Raw genomic sequence first — 14,462 nt, forward strand, 5'->3', positions numbered from 1 at the left:
TCAGTACGAAGCAGGAGCGGTCATACCAGCTGACCACGATCAGCGGGACTCCAGTGGAGAGAGTGGACAGCTTCAGATACCTGGGTGTTTACATCACGCAGGACTTGACTTGGTCCTGTCATACCAGCACCCTGGTGAAGAAGGCCAGGCAGCGTCTGTACCATCTGAGACGCTTAAGGGACTTTAGACTTCCCTCTCGGGTGCTTAAGACCTTTTACACCTGCAACATCGAGAGCGTCCTGACGGACAGCATCACTTCCTGGTTCGGGAACTGCACTATGCAGGACAGACGAGCCCTCCAGAGGGTGGTGCGTTCAGCGGAACGTACCATCCACACCGAGCTCCCTGACCTGCAGGAGATTTACAGCAAGCGGTGCCTGACCAGGGCCAGGACAATAGTGAAGGACCTCAGCCATCCCAACAATGGACTCTTTTCTCTGCTGCGTTCAGGGAGGCACTTCCGCTCCATGAAGGCGAACACAGAGAGAATGAGGAGGAGCTTCTTCCCACAGGCCATTCGGAGTCTCCACTCTAATCACATCACCCCACACTTCACTTTGCATAGTTTCAACTACAATCTGCACTAATGTCAGTCTCAGTTGTAGAAGGTTACGTGAGGATAGATCAGTGGGATTTATATACCATTTGTCTTTAGTATTCCTTTTACTCACTTATACACTTTACTGCACTGCAAAGCACACGGACACTTTATCACTGACATACACTTTACTTCATTTTATAGAATCTATATAGAATCATATTCTATTTTTATTCTTCATATTCTATTTTTATTCTCATATCTATTTTTATTTTATTCTATTTTATTTTATTGCTAGTTTATTTCTATATATGTTTACTGTACTTATTTTTCTATTTGTATTTTTGTAAGCTTGAGGTTTTGTTGGACAATTTGTTGGACAGTCGTACAATACATTTCACTACATGTCGTACTATGTATGTACAGTATATGTATGTGACAAATAAATTTGAAATTTGAAATTAAACTAGTGGGAAAAAAAACGCTTCAGTGCGCCGTTGCTCTGGTAAACGTTAACAGGTTAAGCTCTTGACAAAGCATCAGCCATTACGTTTTCTGAACCTTTCTTGTGTTCAATCATCAGATGGTAACCTTGGACAATCAGAGACCAGCGCATCAGCCACTGATTCTGGTTATACATACGAGACTAGAATACTAAAGGGTTGTGATCAGTAAATACAGTTATTGGCAAATTACTTGAACTCAAATAGACATCAAAATACTACAATGCCAACGGTAAAGCTAAAGTTTCCTTCTCAATAGTAGAGTAATTCAACTGGCTTTTGTTGAACTTATGTGAGAAGTAACATACAGGATCAATACCGTAGATGTTTTTTCTGTATGTGCTATTACGCACACCCAGGCTCGTAAATTTGCTGATGCAGATGACTTATTTTCAACTTTTATCTCCCCTATGTTTGTGAACGTTGTGTTGATAGTTGATGACCACTCTGACGAGAAATCAGTCCATTCAACTTCAAACAACTTGAAATTACATGTTTTTACATCAAGTACATCAACATTATTATCTGTGATCATTTAATTTACAATAACTGCTTTGGGTGCGAGTGATCTAATATTTAGGAGCCCAAGCTTTAAAAAATGTTTGTGTTCATTTATTTAGCATTTTTCAGGTTTAATCACGTTCAGATTTTTTCTAGATCCTGCATTAAATTTATATTTTGACCTCGCTATTCGGTGAACAGACACAGTCTGTATAGATTGGACAACGCAAGTACTTCTATCATTTAAGTGGGTAAAACAAAAGTCATCATAGCAGTTATTTGAGAACTGGCTTTCTAGTCAGATGGAGCGTAGCGTCCTGGAGATGTTGTCCGACAGGAGTTCCGCTCCAACTCTGCTGGCGTGCAGGCCATCAACACGGAAAAGCCTAGGACGCTCCCAGAAAATATTCAAATTATTAACAAAGAGCAGTTTCTGTTCTTCACACCATGACAATAACCATTTGTTTAAAGCAAACAGTCTACTGAACCTTTTGCTTCCTCGTCGATATGTGGGAAGTGGTCCTGACACGATGATCGTCGTCGCAGGCGATGTGCTGCGTACCGTCTCGATCAGGCTCCTGAAGTCCCTATTCAGTGTCTCCGTCTGCCACAGCTTTGTGTCGGTAACCCCCGCGTGCAGCACAACAGCACCGATGCTCTCATCGCCCTTCAGGATCGCGGGTATCTGTGCAGAAACATCGAGAACACGAGCACCGGGGAAACAGTGAGTGTGCACTTTTCCTTCAGCTAACGTAGCACAGACGTGCCGGATGATGGAGTCTCGGACAATCACAGCTTCGCGTTCTGTCTCACGCAGGGGAGTGAAGAGGTTCCGGGTGGAGATATCGAAGACCGGAGGCGGCGGAGGAGGAGAGGTCTTCGCCCGGGGCTTGGCTCGCGTCTTCCGCTGATGGTACACCCAGGGTCCGTGGCGTCCCGGCGCCGCAGTGAAGGACATCTGGGAAGATCGCTTCCTGGGTGCCCAGGGTCTGTGCAGAGAAACACACGGAGTAGAGGTGGTGGGAGTGTTAGCAGCCTGCTGTATACTTACCCCGGACTTGTGAGCATCAGCCCGGGATGTTTCCAGCGCGGCTCTCCGCTCTCTCAGCTGGGCCTGCTTCTCCAATTAAAAATTGTCCATTTATTTATACGTAAATTCTGCTCTAGGTTCCTTTTCAAGAAAATGCTCTGTGACCCTGTCGTACCAACTAGGCGTCTTTTCCAGTGACTTGACCAGTGTCCGCTCAATGGCCAGCAGAGCTAGGCTGCTTAAACGCCCTTGGCCCATTGTGTTACGGGTGAAGGACTTGAGCCGCTTTAAACAGGAGAAGCTCCTTTCTACACTTGCAGATGTAGCTCCAATTGTTGCCACTAATGAGAACAGTTTGTAAAGCTGAGGCATTGCACTGTCCAACTCCATGTCTTTAAACCACCGGTGTGGCTGTCTCGTTTTTTCTTTATGATGCGAAACGAAAATAAACGGGGTGCGTTCTCTGCCGGCTCTGTCTCTGTCACCTCTCTTCACAGACACGTAAATAAAACAACATGAATCTCCGAATACTTGCCTCAAATACATGAGAAATATATGTATAGAAAGCTTGAAATGTTTACTTTTAAATGAAGTAAGTCACGTCCAAAACAAATATTCTATGTTAAAGTAATCCATATGAAACCAACGTGATGTCCAGTTTTCCCGTCTCAACTCATTATATCTAATGTGGTCATGCCCATGCACCGCTCACGCCTTTCACATTACAAACATCCACGTGAGGCGCGCGCGAATGTAAACAAACAAGTTCATCCCGGCGACTTTCTGTTTCTGGAAGAAGATCTGCTGAGAGAAATAACCCAGAATTTCAAAATGTGTTTTTTTTTTTTTCCTTCGGAGCACATAAACAATATACACTATGAAAATGACAGGTTCAAAAGCTTGGAGACAATATATATAGAAATTTTAAAAACTTTTGTTTAGCACACAAGTGATGATAAAGACATGTATCATGTTACAAACTATGCTGTTCTTCTGAACTTTATATTAATTAAAAAAAAAAAATCTTCTTAGCTCTTTTCAACATAATAATAATAATAATAAATGTTTTTTGAGCAGCAAATCAGAATATTAGAATGATTTCTGAAGGATCATGTGACTGGAGTAACGATGATAAAAAGTCAGCTTTGAAAGACAGCTTTGATTGATCCTAATAAAATGTTTAACTGCACTCACAAGTGAATCTCAAGTTATTTTGTGTGATAGCTAAATATATTCTTAATAAACTACAAAAAAATATTTCAATTTATTTTGTCCTCATATTCTTTCTTGTAACTCTTCCCTGTCAGTCACATACTTGACTAAATGGCTCATTATGAAGCTCATTATGTGGGCCTTTGTCTTCTCAGGTGTGAATGTGAAGGTTGACGCCTTCTCGCATAGACCCTTTTTACTCAAAAAGTGACTTAGAACATTTTTATCAATATATTGTTTACTGCGAGCAAATAAACAAGATGATTTTCACATTATTCGAATCACAAATTCTAGGCTACAAGATCCAGTTCTCAGAAGTCTTGTGAACAAATGTTCTGTGTTTTTTATGGCCTTATTTCAGTGACTTCAAAACTTAACTTTTTCACTAACCATGCATAAATGTTGCTTTCTCAAAAACAAAATCAAGTACATAAATGCTGCTAACATATTATTGTAGCCCAGTTTGTGCTGTTTACAGTGTTATTCGACTTTAATAATTTATATATTTATAAGCAACTGAAAAAAGCACAAATGTCAGGGCATGTCGAAACTCCTCCAGGCCCCCAAAACACCCTCAGACCCCAGAGGGTTAAGGAACACCAAGTAATCACACAGCTTTCCCCTGTTATGATGAAAATTGGCTAGCAATTTCGCCAAGCAAATACCAAGAAATAGGTTGCAGCAGTTTGTCTTTCGACTACACTTGCAAAATCCGCTATGGGACTGAGCTCGAATAGCTTCAGCGTCAGCAACTTTTTATAGTACAAAATCGCTGTCAATCAAAAGGAGATGCAGTCTTTCGACAGACCCTCCAATCATCACGCAGAAGCCCGGAGTCCAGGCCAACCCGCTCCTCCATTCCCCCCCAGAGACGCTGAGCGTCTGTGGGCGGGACATAATCGCAGCATTAATCCAATGACCGTCTAGTTTCGAAGCACTGAAAAAAACTGTTCAAAGCAGCCCCATTGAAGTCAATGGACGCTAGGCTTCAACAGGGAAATACACTGTGACGCTACGGGAATGTATGAGAAGGAAATTAAGTCAGACGACCTGCTATATGTAGCTGATTCTGAACAAACTCGTCTTCGAGATGAATGTGTTCTAACGCATTTTTAGTCTATAAAATGTATAATAATATTTGACATTATAGGGGAAGCCGAGCTTCCCTTGCAGTCTTAAAGAAATCCCCACTGATCTTGAGGTAGCATAATAACATGCCCAAGCCAAAGTAATTGATGCTCAGTGATTGTGGCTTCCATGCTCTTACAGTTTGTTTTGGAAGGCAACATCCAACAGAGTTTTTGTACAACACAACTTATATTTGTCACATTTTTATATAATATTTGAGTGTACTGTTGCCATGGTGTTTCAGTGAAAACATCTGTTATCTATTTCTTTGTCTTTAAATGTCTGTTAGTGGGAAGCTTGGCATTGCATGCGGTTCACCAGTGTACTGTAATCTGGGGAATAATTTGACACTGCACCTCTGATTTATTATTTTTTTCTTTGCAAATGCACAGAGAAAAGGTTAATCTTAGCTTTAAATGCGCTTACAGAACTTATCATGTCAGCGACAGTCTTACCTTTGCCTTGCAACTCACAGTTCAAATGGTTCAGTTTGCAGTGATGTCTGTTAAAAATGCAAGGTCAAGTATCCACTCTCTGTCCTCAAACAGCGAGGCACCTTCCCCTCTGGACTGCATGAACTCTTTGATTTCACTCAAAAGTAACAAGAAATGCTGCAAAACTGCTGAGCCATCGGATTTCTGTGTGTAGTAGCAGGTCTGCATATTTAGCGGACAGCTCCTCTAATATCACCTTCAATATTATGTGTTGTTTGGCTTTAGAGCAGAGTCATTACATGATCAAAGTTGGTCAATTTTGCACATAATACCTGCTGGTGAATGATGCAGTTGTCATGTAGAAAGTTTGGGAAGTCTGTATCACCTTTACATTGTGAAATGAAGTCTGTGTGTCAGCCGGTCATGGCGGGAGCCCCATCTGTAGTCACTGATACCAACTTTTCCAATGGTATCCTTTTCTCCGCAACATAATACCTGCTGGTGAATGATGCAGTTGTCATGTAGAAAGTTTGGGAAGTCTGTATCACCTTTACATTGTGAAATGAAGTCTGTGTGTCAGCCGGTCATGGCGGGAGCCCCATCTGTAGTCACTGATACCAACTTTTCCAATGGTATCCTTTTCTCCGCAAAGAACCTCTTCACTGCGTCGTAGATGTCAATTCCCTGCGTTGTCGACTTCAGGGGCAGTAGTGTCAGATTTTCTTCTTTTGTGGAGAAATCATCAAACACCATTCGGATTAACACCATCAGCTGTGATGTATTACTGCTGTCCACTGATTCATCGCACTGGATGCTAAACCAACTGCACTGGCTAGTTGCTGGTCCAGCTGCTCTGTCAAGTTCTCGGACATAGCCGACATTCTTCTAACCATCGCCCTTTCCCCGAGTTGGACATCGGAGAGAGTGGAAATGACATTGCGACCATTCTTTTCATCTTTAAACATAGTGTTTGCCATTATCATTTCAGTGAATTTTGCTTTCGCCAACCTAAGGAAGCGAAATAGTGTAGTGATGGGTACTCACGTCACAGATGACGTTATGATTTTGGATCACGTGTCACTTAAGGAATGGTTATGAGTACATCACATAAGAAAGATTGGTGGGATACCTAACTTGTAGAACCTTTACTGCATTATCAACACAAGAAAGACACAAGTGTAATAAAATAGATTTTATTAACAAAAGACAGACAAGAGTAATCAACAACTACTAAATGAATACCATGAATGGGAAAGGAATAAAGTGTATAAGATACATAAAATGCAAGTGATTATGTTGGAAACAAGTATACTCTGAAACAAGTAAGGTGAATAAACTTATTATGCATCAAACAAATACCTGAAAGATTATTTGTTATCAACTGCAATCAGCTATATAAGATCTAATGTCAATTAAAAAAATCATATACTGATAATACACAAGAATGATTTTCTTATTATCATCTTATTCCGATCATCTTATGATCATCTTATTCCATCCTACAGGCAGAAACTTAAGTCTGCAAAGCCTGTATTAAGATCTGTTAAAAGATGGACTAACGAAACAGAGCGGGATCTACAAGCCTCTTTCGACCTCACTGATTGGACTGTTTTTGAAGCTGCTGCAAATGATCTGGATGAGCTCACAGAGACTGTAACATCTTATATCAGTTTCTGTGAGGACATGTGCATTCCTACCAGGACTCATCTATTCTACAACAATGACAAACCATGGTTCACTGCCAAACTCAGACAGCTCCGTCAGGCCAAAGAAGATGCTCACAGAAAGGGGGATAAAGTCTTGTACAAACAGGCCAAATACACACTGGAAAAGGAGATCAGAGTGGCAAAGAGGAATTATTCTGACAAGCTCAGGAACAAATTCTCTTCCAGTGATCCTGCTTCAGTGTGGATAGGAATGAAGGATATCACCAGCTACAAGACACCATCCCCCAGCACTCTGGAGAATCAACACCTGGTAGACGACTTAAACGAGTTCTTTTGTCGTTTTGAATGATCACTCCACACCCGCCCTTCACACAACCACTAACACCTCCAGCAACCCCTCTCTCCCCCACACCTACAATTCAAATCAGCGAAGATGATGTGTGCCAGGTCTTCAGGAAGATCAAAAGAAGGAAAGCACCTGGTCCAGATGGTGTGTCACCAGCCTGCCTAAAAATCTGTGCTGATCAGCTGGCCCCCATCTTCACACAGATCTTCAATAGATCACTGGAGCTGTGTGAAGTCCCCTCATGCTTCAAATGCTCCACCATCATCCCCGTCCCAAAGAAACCCAAAATTACTGGACTTAATGACAACAGACCTGTGGCCCTAACGTCTGTAGCCATGAAATCATTTGAAAGACTGGTTTTGGCTTATCTTAAGGACATCACTGGACCCTTACTGGACCCCCTGCAGTTTGCCTACAGAGCAAACAGGTCTGTGGATGATGCGGTCAACATGGGACTGCACTTCATCCTGCAGCATCTGGACAGACCAGGGACTTATGTGAGGATCCTGTTTGTGGACTTCAGCTCCGCTTTTAAAACCATTATCACGGAAACCCCTCAAAATAAACTAACTCAGCTCTCCGTCCCCACCTCAGTCTGCCAGTGGATCAACAGCTTCCTGACAGACAGACAGCAGTTAGTAAAGCTTGGTAAATTCACATCCAGCACTCGAACCATCAGCACTGGAGCTCCTCAGGGCTGCGTTCTCTCCCCACTGCTCTTCTCCCTCTACACCAACGACTGCACATCTAAAGACCCCTCTGACAAGCTCCTGAAGTTTCCAGACGACACCACACTGATCGGCCTCATCCAGGACGGTGACGAGTCTGCTTACAGACAGGAGGTTAAGGAACTGGCTGTCTGGTGCAGTCTCAACAACCTGGAGCTTAACAGGCTCAAAACTGTGGAGATGATTGTGGACTTCAGGAGAAACCCCCCTGCACTCCCCCACTCACCATTATGAACAGCACTGTGACTGCAGTGGAGTCATTCAGATTCCTGGGCAGCACCATCTCTCAGGACCTGAAGTGGGACATTCACATTGACTCCATTGTCAGGAAGGCCCAGCAGAGGTTGTACTTTCTTCACCAGCTGAGGAAGTTCAACCTGCCACAGGACTTACTGAAACAGTTCTACATCATCGAATCCATCCTCTGCACCTCAATAACTGTCTGGTTCAGCTCAGCTACCAAATCTGACCTCAGAAGACTACGGAGGGTAGTCCGGACTGCTGAGCGAATCACTGGTACAACCCTCACCACTCTCCAAGAACTGTACTCATTCAGAGTGAGCAAAAGGGCTGGCAAAATCACTCTGGACCCCTCACATCCAGCTCACAACCTCTTTGAACTGTTACCGTCTGGTCGACGCTACAGAGCTCTGTGCACCAGAACGACCAGAGACAGGAACAGTTTCTTCCCTCAGTCAATACATCTCATGAACACTCAATAATAAACGTGGAACACAGAACTAATACATTATCCATTCACCACACTCACTTATTTTATTTTTATTTTTCTCATTTCTAATTTGCACATACTTGACCTGTACATACATAGTTGTCTATATTATATATTATATATATATTTATTTGATTTTTTTTGCTGCTTTGTACATTTTGTTATTTTGTTTTTATTACCTGTGTCCTGTCCTGTTACTGTCTTTCTGTTGCACTGTGGAGCTTCTGTCACTACAACAAATTCCTTGTATGTGTAAACATACTTGGCCAATAAAGCTCATTCTGATTCTGATTCTGATTCTCATTCTGATTCAATGCCAAGGTCTCTGGAAGAGGTTTGTATACGTGATAGTTACGTTCTCTGTGGCTGAGTGAGCAGTCCGGTGGTGGTGACTTCATCCACTGGTTGTGCTGGATTTTTTTTGCTGCTTTGTACATTTTGTTATTTTGTTTTTATTACCTGTGTCCTGTCCTGTTACGGTCTTTCTGTTGCACTGTGGAGCTTCTGTCACTACAACAAATTCCTTGTATGTGTAAACATACTTGGCCAATAAAGCTCATTCTGATTCTGATTCTGATTCTCATTCTGATTCAATGCCAAGGTCTCTGGAAGAGGTTTGTATACGTGATAGTTACGTTCTCTGTGGCTGAGTGAGCAGTCCGGTGGTGGTGACTTCATCCACTGGTTGTGCTGGTAACAATGCAGTGGGGAGAGGAGCAGGAATCCGTTTTGACAGTCTTGAACACAAAGCATTGGAGGATGCTGATCTCCTGGAGCACCAAAGGGTCCTAAATCTGGAACATGCAGATGGCCCTAGAGTAGGTGCAGAAGGTCCTTGCCTGGAACACGCAAGCAAAGGTACCTTGGAGTGAAGGTTTGCTTGCCGGAGCTTAACCTTATTGTAGTCTGTGTGTTATCGATTCCCCCTACACATATATATACATATATGTGTATATATATATATATACATATATATATACATATATATATATATATATATATATATATATATATACACATATATGTGTATATATATATATATATATATATATATATATATATATATATATATATATATATATATATATATATATATACATATATGTATATATATATATATATATATATACACATACATATATGTATATATATATATATATATATATATATATATATATATAGTTAATTTGTGCACTATAGACACGATGGTAAGGAAGTGGTTGCTACACAGCAAAATCCCTGGTGTCAAATTAAATCCCTGGTGTCAAAAGTAACACTGAAGCAGTGTTAAAGTTAATGAGGCAATTAAGAGATTCCTTGAGTGATGATTGACCATTATTGAAGACACCTGATGTTAACAAGCAGATTCACCAAAGAAGAAAATTACTTTTTACAAATCACAATTTTTAAAGTCACGAGTAATCAGTGTTTATTTTAGTTGGGCTCTTGACCCTTGACTTTTTAACATTACATTCTATTTGGCTGCTATAACTGAGTTATAACAGCCAGAGAGGCAAAGAGCAAAACTCATCAGGTGGTGATGAATATGTTTTAACATAATCATTGTTTGAGTTAAATGTCCATTATTGATTACAACAGCCTTGTGAATCCACAGCAAACGATTCTGTATTTTCTATCAATTTTGGAAGGATTTCTCACAAGCTATGTTTAAAAAAAAAATAAAAAAAAGTCTTTCATTTAGGCACACGCAGACATCAAGAATCGGCATATGAATCTCAACAATGGTGACAAACATTAAACTTTCCTGTAGCTCAAATAGTAGAGCATGGTGCTAGCAACGCCAAGATCATGGGTTCGATTCCCAGGGAAAGCAAGACTTGATAAAATGTAAAATCTGTAACTTGAATGTAAGTCGCTTTGGATAAAAGCGTCTGCTAAATGCATAAATGTAAATGTAAACATAATTTTCAGATAAACAGATCAACTCTGAACATCACAAAACAAGCTACTAAAAAGTCACATAAAAACAGCAAAAATAAAAGAAAATAGTAAGAATAAAATCATTTACAAAGACAATTCTGCTCATAATGTGTATTCATGCCACAATGCATGATGAGATACATGGATGAGTTTTGATTGGCTACAACATGCTTTTTTGATGGTCACCATTGTTGCGATTCAAAATAAGTTTTAAAACCATCTGTGTGGTTATACAGAAAACGCCGGATCTTATGCTGTTAACAGTGTTGACATAGCCAACAAAGAAAGCCTAACTCAGATGTTCAGGTGACTACATAATGATTGTCAAAACATAAACATCACCACCTGATGACTTTTCCTTTTTGCTTGTCTGGCTGTTATAATTCAGTTACAGCAACCAAATAAAATGTAAAATTAAAAAGTCAAGCGCCCAGCTAAAATAAACACTGACCACTATAATGGTGACTTAAAAAAATGAGATTTTCTTCTATGATGATTAACATCAGGTGTCTTCAATAATGCTCAATAATCACTCAATTAATCTTTTAATTACCTCATTAACTTTAACACTGCTTCAGTGTTACTTTTAACACTCTGTAGTGTGGACACATATAGACACCCAGCAGTGTTCATTTTACACAGGGGATTTTGCTGTGTAAGAGTTCAGAAGTAATCATAATATCATTGTACAAAATTTTTATGACCTATGATTCATATCGTATATTACTGAGTAAATGTGGGGCCTAACGGAATATGGAATATTCCAACAGCAGGAATATGGTTGGGAACTTTCAATGGACAAATGCTGCATACAATTGGACATTGATTGTCATAGACATGCACTCATTTTAACTTCAGAGAAAAGTAGCCTTTGGAGAGCTTGTTAAAACTGTTTTCAAAAAGTTTGAGCAAAGGCAATTACCATGAGACCAGTCTCCATATATAGCAAACCAAATCAAACCTTTACGGAGCACAATGGGAAACATGCAAACAGAGAATATGGTAAGATTTCAACTGTTTTGCAAAAAAAGAAAGAAAAAAAAGGTATGCATAAGTCTTCCAATAATGTAATAATAATATTAACAATACTGCTGCTGCTGCTGCTGCTACTACTACTACTACTACTGTTACTAATAATAATAATAATAATAATAACTTCTGCATAATAACTGCATATCATTTCTAGATGCAGCCACCGCTGGAGAATGCATCCAGTGTCTTAGTATTTACACTCTCCGGTCTGAATGAAACAATGGAAAACAGATATGTGTTTTTTTCTTTAACAGCAATGTTTTATCCCCTAATGGTGTTTTGTAATCTAGTTGTAATTTTCACTATAATCTCACAAAACACACTTCATGAGCCAATGTATATTTTTATATGTAATTTGTGTATAAATGCACTTTATGGCACTGCTGGATTCTACCCTAAATTCATGTATGATTTATTAGCTGAAGATCATGTGATTTCTTATGTTGGATGTATGATTCAGATATTTGTCATTTATTCATCTGTTTTATGTGACCTTTCAACATTAACAGTGATGGCATATGACAGGTATGTGGCAATATGTAGACCGCTGGAGTATCATTCCATAATGACCAATCAGAGAGTTCTTGAATGGATCCTTTTCTGCTGGCTGACTCCATTTTTTTGCATGTCTGTTCTAATTGTATTAACAGCTAGACTCACTTTATGTGGCTCTACTATTGAAAAGTTATATTGTGAGATTTGGGCAGTTGCAAAACTTTCATGTTTTTCTACAACTGTAAATAATGTGTTTGGGTACATTGTTATTATAGGATACTTTGGACATGCAGTGTTGATATATTGCTCATATATTCAATTGATTAGAAAGTGCATAAAGTCAATAGAGGTCAGGCACAAATTCATGCAAACATGTGTGCCACATCTGCTGTCATTGTTCATTGTGGCTATTGCATTGTTTTTTGATGTACTGTACAGTCGTTATGGCTCAAGACATGTGCCTCAAAGTCTACGTAATTTCATGGCTTTGGAATTCCTACTCATAACACCCATTTTAAATCCTCTTATTTATGGACTGAATCTGTCAACAGTACGCCAGCAGGTTATTAGACTGTTTTTCAAGAAACAAGTGGGAATATCTGAGTGAATATTCGGTCAAAAGACTATTATGTCCTTGTCTGTGATCTTTAATATTCTACGGAAAGATTTTTTTTGAGCTTTTGAACATTTTAACAGTTGTTGTTGATTTTTAGGCTGTTGTTGTTATGTATAAGATAATAAACCACAAGAGGTTTAATTTGTGTAAGGGGTGTTCAGTCTTAGGTATGAGATGAGGTGGAATGACTAAACCACAATAAAATACGTAGAGGTTTGACTGACCTATTGATTGTTTTTTAGTTTGTTTATAAAATAGTGCTAATATTAATATATTAATAGACACAGAGTAAATAGCTATATTAATATCACAGACAATTCTTCTGCCAAGTAATATTTTTATGGTCACACTTTAGTTTGGGGACCAATTCTTATTATTAACTAGCTATTAACTATGACTTTTGCTAACACTTTATTTTGATGGTCCCTTTTGAACATTTTGACAATAGCATAACATTGCACCTATATGTCAACTAACTCTCATTAGAGTATTAGCAGAATGTCTGCTTGATATCAGCAGACTCTTTATTGTGACGGTCTCCTAACAGACATTCTACTGACTATAAGTAACTTTGCAAGTATATGTCAACTCATTCTAACCCTACACTGTAAAAAAAAAAAAAAAAAAAAAACTGTAAAAAAAACAACAACAGTGAAATGCTTGGCAGCACAGGGTACCAAACGTTTACCATTAATGGAAATAATGGTTAAAGAACATTTTTTTGTTTGTTTGTTTTTTAAACGGTCAATGACTGGCAAGAAGCAGCTGCCAAGCAAAAATTGTTCAGAATCTCCATAGGGTTCAATAGGCCCATCTAGTGGCTGAAAATATAAATGCAATTTTTTGTCATTTTTTCCAAGTACACCCGGCTGCAGCCTGCAGATCGAGGCGGGGCTGCACCTGGGGCGGGGCTGCACGTGTCGCCCCGCCCACAATGCTTCTCATTGGTTAGTGGCAAAGTAATGACGTCGACGCCGCGGTAAACAGGAAATGCGGTTGAAACATAATTGGTAGCAATACATAATTATATAAAACAAACCTGTGAACCCGTTAATTACTTATACCTGGTAAATTTATATAGTATTAAACAATACATTGTAAATTTGTTAATCTTTGGAAAACATTTCATTTTATGTACATTTCCAAGCAAGAATCCAATTACTGCTTTTGACTTCATTGCAGTCGCAATGTCAACAAATATAGTTTATTTACAACTTAAGTTTAAGTTATTCTATTCATGTGTATTGGTCATTTACCACTTACAAGTTATTTATGGTCGTTTTTTATTTTAATTTCAGTATATGCTTTACTGTTACATGTATTATTAACATCTAAATAAAAGTTAAATATTCTCAGCAAGTGTCATGCCTTAAGATGTTATTAAAATTAATGGCAACACTTTACAATAAGGTTCATTAAACAGTAATGTATTAACTGACATGAACTATAACCATGAGCAATACAATTGTTATTGTATTTACTAATCTTTGTTTACATTAGTTATTGAAAATACAATAGTTTATTGTTTGTTCATGTTAGTTAACTGTATAAGTGCAGTTCA

The 14,462-nt window shown here is 39.1% G+C and overlaps 1 protein-coding gene across 1 annotated transcript; it reads left to right on the forward strand.

The window, feature by feature from the left end:
* Positions 1-11,944: 11,944 nt before the first annotated feature.
* Positions 11,945-12,892, forward strand: LOC306854602 (olfactory receptor 4S2-like; the record flags this gene model as incomplete). The annotated part of the gene is made up of 1 exon (XM_079392760.1): positions 11,945-12,892. The coding sequence occupies one exon, from the start codon at positions 11,945-11,947 to the stop codon at positions 12,890-12,892; it is 948 nt and encodes a 315-aa protein (XP_079248886.1).
* Between the last annotated feature and the right edge of the window lie 1,570 nt (positions 12,893-14,462).

Source organism: Barbus barbus (assembly GCF_936440315.1).
Source record: "Barbus barbus genome assembly, chromosome: 34".
Classification (NCBI taxonomy): domain Eukaryota; kingdom Metazoa; phylum Chordata; class Actinopteri; order Cypriniformes; family Cyprinidae; genus Barbus; species Barbus barbus.